Below are 8,577 nucleotides of genomic sequence, written 5' to 3'. Positions count from 1 at the left end.
GCCATAGGTCTAGACTCTCTCTGAGCCATGTGTAGATATCCCCCATAGTACCTGGTGACAATTGGGAGAAAAATTACATCCAGCAAGACAATTTCTGGGATGTGTCACATGTTACTTTTGCTTCTCTTCATCTTCTGAGTTCCAGTCTACCACCCAACCCATAGCTATTATTCAAATATTTGAGCTTGATCTGTCTTTTACCTGAAGAACTACTTTGTCGTATGAAGAGTTACATGTCTATTATGTAATTTTATGTTTTGTTCGAACAGTTGATATAATAAAGATATTCACATGCATTTTTAAATTATATACCAATTTATTATAAGTGATATAAAATATAGTGAAAAGAATTTATCTTTGAAAACTGTCAGTGAAACATCTGATATACACCCAGCTGTGAATAGCAGATTTGAGTGTGATAAAACTACCACTTGAAATGCATCACAGTATGAGCAGGCAGGTGGCAATCTTACCTCCTTACTTCTTTGATTACAAAGACACAATATTCACTATATCCCTCTGTGGTTTATTCCTTTGTTAAAATTTATTCTGGTTTCATACTTCCTTTTGTACTTCAACAATCACATTTTGGCAACTTTGGCAATTAAAAGTTAGATTCAAGGAAAACTATAAACTCCCAATTATGCTCATTCTCCTTTCCGTTCCTAAATTCTGTCTTTTCTAATGTAGCTGTTATGTGACCCACACAGCCAAATTTAAGAGATGTACCCATTTCGGATTTCCACACCTATCCAACATAATCTGATGTCTCATCCCGACAGACTGCAATTCCCAGGAAGCAAGATTCCTGTGCTGCTCTCAGGAAAAGTTGTCCCACTTGTTTTCTGATTCAATAAAGATACTGGTTTAAATGTGAAGCCACCCAAGAGAAAGATGAAGCCAAAGCTAGTCCTCTGAGAAACTGTTTTGAAATAAGGCATTAAGACCCTCCCCTCAATTCATATTTAATAGGCCACCATCTCTTCCTGACTTCCTCATAAAAAAAAACAAAAACCAAATAGCATCTACCTATCGTCAATAATATTTAATTACATGCACTTTTGTTTGAGTTCACTTCTTTGCCTTCTGAAGAAAATAGATATTTAGACACTAGTTCATGATGATAAAATTAAAATTTAGTTTTACAAACAAAAATTGAAACTGTCATTTGTAGGAAAAAATTCAAATTTAAAATTGTTGTTTCACTATTTCTAGACAGTAAGAGAAGTAAGAATTTTTTTTTTTTACTGTGATTTATATCACAACAGAATCTTTTTCCTTGACAAAGGACCTTTCAAAAATCCCACGAAAGAACCACAAAATAATCAAAAACTGCACATTGTAGATAAAACCCTTCAGCTGTTATTGAAACATACATATAATTACACACAAGAAAAAGGTATTATCAGAAGAGAAAAGATGCCTTAAGAACTCTTTGTCTTTTTCCAAACTGATGGACATGAGTGAGCTCTAATATCATTATGTTTAGAAATGGCTTCATCCAGATCCAACAGAACACCATTGATATTCACCTCCATGCAGCCATTATAAAAGGCATTCACTGGTGTGGCACTGAATGGAACATCTGAAAAGCAGAATATTAGACTGTTAGTCCAAGACTTTTAGCATCTTATTTGTTTACAATGAGAGGAGTCATTCAGACTTCCAACCAAATTCTAATCCTAAAGAAAATGTTAATAATGAAATTCTATTCAGTAAATGGACATTGACTCTGATATTCATGTTCTTGTACTTCATTGTATTCAGCATGTCATGAGTTCCTCTGATTTCATAAACACAATTAGTTTCATTTAAACTTAAACACATCTGAGGAAGATTAGAAACAAGCATATTCTTGTGATATAATATTTTTATTATACAAATAACATATTTTCTCTTTAAATTTGAGGAACAGTTTAAGAATGTTAATCATTTTTTTTCAACTCCAAATTAAAGCTACTTGGAAATCTCTTTTAAATGCCATGATCAATATGTCTCTTTTATTACTGTTGGAATAAAAGCAGATTTCTGTATTTTTCCAAATAAATAGTTTTTGGTTGAACATACAATAGATCATGATAGAGGATACACTTTGATGTAATATTTGGAGTTCTTAAAAATAACACTTTTATTAACTCCTCAGCAAAAATATAGGGTCATTTTAGGGCCTCTGGACCTTTCTACCCCTTCTTTATCAAACTTAATATTTAGTAACACGCTTTGATTCCTAAGAACTGTGACTCATTTTAAAATCACTCATTTGCTGGTCCGAGTGCAGTGGTGTTTACAACTAACTGATCACAACCAGTTCCAGATTTCTTTGTTCCTTCCCCACTGCACTGCTTCACTTGACTAGTCTTTAAAAAAAAAAAAAGAGAGAGAGAAGGAAACAAAACCCCACCCATTTATCTACTTGCTTCCTCATTTTTTGGCCACTCCTCTCCATTAATCTTAACTCACAATGGATATTCTTTAGTCCTTATAGTTCATCTTCAGTACTTCATGCTCCCCCCCACCAAAAAAAACCTTTACGTTTTTGACTTCTAACTTGCCAAGACAGTGACTAAAGTATCCTGTACTATGAGCTCATAGCATTTGTTAAGAATCCTTTTCAAGTTGGGCTAAACATCATAGATCATGCCACTTTTCATTTTTTGAGGAAAAAAATTACTCAAAATCATCAGTTTCTCGAGTTTTAATTCTTCACATGCAATTTAACACACCTATTTTGCATATAATAATTTACCCATCCCACGGTTTATACTCTTGATATCTCAATATTTAGCTACTCTCAAATATTTCCCACTTTTTCTCTCAAGACATTTTGACTGAAATTAGTCCTCAGTGCTGTTGCCAAAGACCTGAAACCACTGAAATTTTGACAATTCTGCTTCTTTTAAACTGCTGGTTTGATTTCCTAAATTGCATTCAACTAATTTGTGGATGAGGTAGTTGGCAGATTTCAATATAGAATTTCTTCATTTGAACTATAATTTTGCTCCCTAATAATTAGGCATGCTCACTACTTAACTCTATCTTTTTATCATCTATCTATCTATCTATCTATCTATCTATCTACCCATAGTTTTTAGAGCCTATTTATTTCTGTTTCCCAAAATCCCAGATACAATTTCCATATATGGGAAATCAAGACCATGAGCAGTTTAAGCAATAAATTAAGGGTTACCAGAGGTCCAGACATCAAACTCAGAATTCTCCCCATGAGAATAAACTGCAACGGCATTTGAAAATGGTTTTAAAGAATCTTCTGCCTCTGTTTTCCATTTAAGGTGAAATATTGGTGCGAATTTCATAATTTCCAATATTCAGTTAAAGATAAATCTGCTTTTCCTCCAGTTTTCTCCATCCTGGTAAATGAAATCTCCATCCATGCAACTGCTCATTCCAGATACCTAAGAGTCATCCTTATACCTGTCTTTCAGTCATTAAATCCTATTAATTTTGTTTCTCACACATATCTCCAATCTATTCACTGTGTGTCATCTTCACTGCTATCACCCTAGTCCTGCAGCTTCCTCAGTTTCCTCGTCTGTAAAATGGGGATAAAAATAGCATTTACCATACAGGACTATTTTGAAAATTAAACAAGTGGATATATTTGAAGCACTTTGAACAGTGTCCAGACTGTTTGTTTTGCAACAGTTGAAGGCAGTTTAGACACTGCAACTATTGCCCCTGCTTTTTCATCTGGATTACTGAATAGCCTCTCAGATCATCTCAATTACACCCACTTTTCTCTCCCACCTGTCCATCTCCATCCATCATACAGAGTGGATTTTTAAAATTGTAATATGGCTACACTTCTTTCTTGTCTAAACTTTTTAACAGTTCCATGTCTCTCATTATAAGACTTAGGACCCTGAACTAGGTCTACAAGCAATCCATCCACCCAGCCAGTTCACAGCCTGGTTCTACACTACCATCTCCCTTGCTCAACATGCTTTAACCATTATGACCTCCTACAGGCTCCTCCAGTGTGTCATCCCTTCCACTTGGCCCACACATGGACCATTTTACTTGCATAATAATTCCAATCCCCACTCCCACACCTGGTTGAATTTATTTAACCTTTTCAACAGCAGTTTATGGTTTAGTCTGTTATCCAGAGTGGTTGTTTCTGGCCCCCACAACCGGTGAAACGTCCACATTTTCAGGTTCTAAAAGCAACCCACACTTTTCTCTCATAAAAGTGATCACAATTTTAATTATTTGGATATTTTCCTAATTAGTTGCTTAATGTCTTCCTCTGCCACTAGAGAATAAAAGCCTTAACAACAGGGACCATATTTATTTGTTTATTACTGTGTCATGAGCACCTGGGACATAAGGTCTTAATAAAATTTGGATAAATGAAACATGAGCCAAATAGTAGATGCATAAATATTAAATAAATAATGGATAAAAACTAAAGGAAACAAGAACGTGCCAATAAACTGTCAGTACTAGCCCCTAGAAAAAGAATATTCAATACTGGATTTTATAGTCCCTTCTGATGCTTTTTTACTAAAATCGTCTATTGAAAATATTATCTATTTGATTTGAAATATGCTTTTTTAAAACTGAAGAAAAAGTAAGCAGATACCTGGAAGGCCACCCAGGTAAGTGACCACATCTCCTTGCATTGCTTTGTCCAAGATGGCAAGTTGTTTTTGAAGGTCTTCGTGGGAGATGGTTTCCATTTTAAGCGGTGTTGACACCTCCAGATTATGTCTGTTGACTTTAAATTCCAGATGAGATTGTTGATCGGAACATAGACTTAGGGCCTGTATCCGATACACGACAGTCTTTTCAACAGACAACAGAATATCCTGAAGAGCGGAGCAAAGATTCCATGTAAGTAAGGAATAAGAAAATGTATGATAGAGCCTCTAAGTTTAAGTGAAAAATTACTAATTATCATAAGACTAACTTATAATAAGACTAAATTTAAAAATAGACACTAGTTTTACAAGCCTAAGTTTAGCTAACATAGACATGTATACTGGTTTCTGAAAATTCAGTCAAACAACAAAGTTGTGTTACCAACAGTGGTGTCTTACGCAATGTCTTTCTGTTTATAAGGCTTCCTAATTTCCAAGTTTACGTATGAAAAAGGAAGGAGTTGAATCACTCATTGTTGAAGAAAGACTTGTAAAATCAAAAATGCTTTAGTAATCATATGCCAGCAGGACTAAAAGGTTTCTTTGTGCCACGCAAGCAATCCTATAGACTTGGGACAAAGTAAGTGAAGAGGCCCTAAGAAAGAAAAACCAGGGATTGCCAGAAGGAAGTTAGAGAATATTTACCAGAAGATTCTCAAGCAAGAAAATGTTTTCATTCTGCTGACCTTTTCAAAGTGCTGTCACACCTAAATTATTCAACTTGTTGAGCTACGTCTTCATACAGCTTATATGGCATAGAGGAAATGTAAAAAGTAAGAAAGAGAAAATAAAATCAAAACTAGGGAGACAGGAGTCATGACGAGTCCCAGATGACAAAAAACATAGTCGGAAATGCTTATTTAGGTGGCCAACATATCTATTTTAAGTGAAAGACTATGCTTTGCAAATATAGGTTCCTTGAGAAAATCTGTTGCTGTGTTGTACATGTCCATATCCTTAAACTCATGAAGAGAGCTGGTCAGTAAAGAAATGCTCCAGGGTGATCAGTGGTATCTGGAATACTGTTACGAAGTATTTCACATAGACCTCGAGAAGGAAATCTGACATGCAAAGAAGGAACCGTGGAGGCAAACAGTGAAAGGAGAAAATAACTATCAAAGACATGGCACGTGTTAACCTCTTCCACTGCGTGAAAGTGGTGTTGAAGACGGGAATTCCACTGTGTTTAAACAGAAAGAACAGGCCGGGAGTGGTGCTCACGCCTGTAATTCCGGCACTTTGGGAGGCTGAGGTGGGTGGATAATAAGGTCAGAAGTTCAAGACCAGCCTGGCCAACATGGTGAGACCCAGTCTCTACCAAAAACACAAAAATTAGCTGGGTGTGGTGGTGTGCCCTGTAGACCCAGCTACCCAGAGGCTGAGACACAAGAATGTCTGGAACCTGGGAGGCGGAGGTTGCAGTGAGCCGAGATCATGCCACTGCACTCCACCTCGGTGACAGAGCAAGACTCCATCTCAACATAAAAACCAAGCAAACGGGCCAGGCGCGGTGGCTCACACCCATAATCCCAGCACTTTGGGAGGCCGAGGCGGGTGGATCACAAGGGCAAGAGATCGAGACCATCCTGGTCAACATGGTGAAACCCCGTCTCTACTAAAAATACAAAAAATCAGCTGGGCATGGTGGTGCGTGCCTGTAATCCCAGCTACTCAGGAGGCTGGGGCAGGAGAATTGCCTGAACCCAGGAGGGGGAGGTTGCGGTGAGCCGAGATCGCGCCATTGCACTCCAGCCTGGGTAACAAGAGCAAAACTCCATCTCAAAAAAAAAACAAAAACAAAAACAAAAAAACTGCTGAAATCCAAATGTAGAAAGCTCCTTAAGCGCCTTATAGAAAGGAGATTTCAAACAAACAAGCAAAAAAACCTCATCAGATATTTTTAGGTTACTTAAGACTAACCACCAGAAACTTCCCCATCCTCCTCACTGAATCAACAGCATCGCTTGTTACTACAATAGACATTATTTAACCATAGGTCTCTTGTTAAAATCTACTGACACCATCCAAGACAGCCTTGGCATAAACATCAGTTTCTTGCTGTAACTTGTTGGAATCCATTGTGGATGGCACATAGACAGAACTATTACTTTCTAATAGAAGTCTGAATAATACAGGTCTTCTTATAATCCTCATATTTCCTTTCATCTAAGGCTTTTTGCTGTTCTTCCTCCTAATTTCAAATAACATTTGCCAGTAAGAATCCAAGTGGACCAGTTTTAACTTTCTCTCTTTTTTTCCTAACTTATTCATGGGAGAAAAGATTAAGAGTGCAAGAAAGAACAAAACATTATAATTAGGCACTGAGTAACTGACACACAGTAATTAGACAAATTTCTATGTTGACAGTACAGACTAATTCCCACGACACTTCAAAGATTCTGAATAAGGGTGGATCTGTATGTACTCGGATGGCTCCAGGCAGCCTGTGTGAGAATCTGCCTAATCTCAGGTATAGATGCAGAAGGTTTTTCAATTCTCCCTCCCCTTACTTCTTCATTCAGACCTTGGAAATATGCCAGAAAAAAAAGTAACAATAATAGACATTTTTTTGAGTCCTTCATGATGTGCTGGAGATTGTGCCAAATGCTTTACATAAGTTACTTTATTTAATCTTCAAAGTAGTCCTTTGAGGTAAATACTGCTATTATATCCATTTTTTTAAAGGAAAAGAAAAGCAAGGCTCATATAGGTTTAGAGTAAAGTTACCTGTAATTTTTCAGAGGTGGAGTCCACCAAGGACACAGCAAAGGGCACCGTGTTGTTACGAGAAACCAAGGCAAGCATGACACCGGTGCCCGTGGACGGACGGATATTCAAAGACACATTTACATACCAACCCTCAGCATTGGAGGCATTATCTAGGTAAAAGAATGAAACAGAGAGTGATCACTGCGTTCCTGAAGTGCACCGGAAGGAATTATTATTAGTAGAATCCTGGTAATATTCAAAACCATCTTGTGTAATACTAAACATTTTCGTTCCCTTTCTCAATGATCTATATAACCTAAGCAAAACAAAACAAAAGCTTTTTTTTTTTTTTTTTTAGGCAGGCAAGAAATAGTGGAGTCCCATCTTCCTATTCTTCCTAGAAGAGACTTCTGGACTGTGCTGTTTAAGGATGATTACAGATTTTACTTGTTTGCTCTTTAACAGCGCTTCCTTCTCCCTTGCACATTCACCAATGCTCAAATCGCAGAGTGGTTATATTTTAAAGCACACATTTGAAAGTTCAACAAATTTACTGTAATAATTTTTGGAAAATCTGGGTACAGTTGCCATCATCACTCCAAAGGATAAATAGGATCTATATACATAGCAGAGTTGGACAGTTTGATACTGGAGAAATACACTGACATCAGCATTTGGTTTTGACATAAGAATGGGAACCCTTGTTTTGTGATTCTCCTGTCATAATCCTTTACATTCTCTTTCTTAATTACTAGGTTAATTGTCTATCCCACTAAAGCACAAGCTCTAGGAGGTATATGTCTCTATCATCGCTTTGTTTTCCACAGTAGTCACTCAATAGATATTTGCTAAATTAATGTTTCTAGAGTAGATGGATTTCTAAAAACATTAGTTCATAATCTGAATGAAGTCATCCTCATTTAATATGATGTAACATATAGCAAAGCCCAAGTACCATCTGGAGTCCTTAAAAGGGTACATGTGAGTGAGGAAAATCATTTTCCTTTGACAAGATGTACTTCTATTTAGCCACACATAATGCCACTATGTTTTTCATTATAATCCTGTAATTCCCACCCAGAGGAAAAAAATATATAGAAAGAGCGCAGTGGCACATGCCTGTAACCATAGCACTTTGAGATTCCCTGAGTTCAGGAGTTCAAGACCAGCCTAGCCAACATGGCAAAACATCTCTACTAAAAAATTT

At 36.8% G+C, this 8,577-nt stretch overlaps 1 protein-coding gene across 1 annotated transcript in view; it reads right to left on the bottom strand.

The window, feature by feature from the left end:
* Window positions 1–294: 294 nt before the first annotated feature.
* The window catches only part of PROS1 (protein S), a 99,418-nt gene continuing 91,135 nt past the window's right edge, over window positions 295–8,577 (bottom strand). Inside the window, exons 13-15 of the mRNA XM_017519734.2 lie at window positions 7,389–7,540; window positions 4,604–4,829; window positions 295–1,585 (exon numbers count right to left, since the gene is read on the bottom strand). Coding sequence (XP_017375223.1) covers window positions 1,425–1,585; window positions 4,604–4,829; window positions 7,389–7,540 — 539 coding nt within the window. The 3' untranslated portion in view covers window positions 295–1,424. The remainder of the gene's footprint in view (window positions 1,586–4,603; window positions 4,830–7,388; window positions 7,541–8,577) is intronic.

This window comes from Cebus imitator, unplaced genomic scaffold, assembly GCF_001604975.1.
Source record: "Cebus imitator isolate Cc_AM_T3 unplaced genomic scaffold, Cebus_imitator-1.0 Scaffold771, whole genome shotgun sequence".
NCBI classification, from domain to species: Eukaryota; Metazoa; Chordata; class Mammalia; order Primates; family Cebidae; genus Cebus; species Cebus imitator.
Note: the sequence above shows the minus strand (reverse complement) of the source record. Positions and strands in the feature narration are given on the sequence as shown.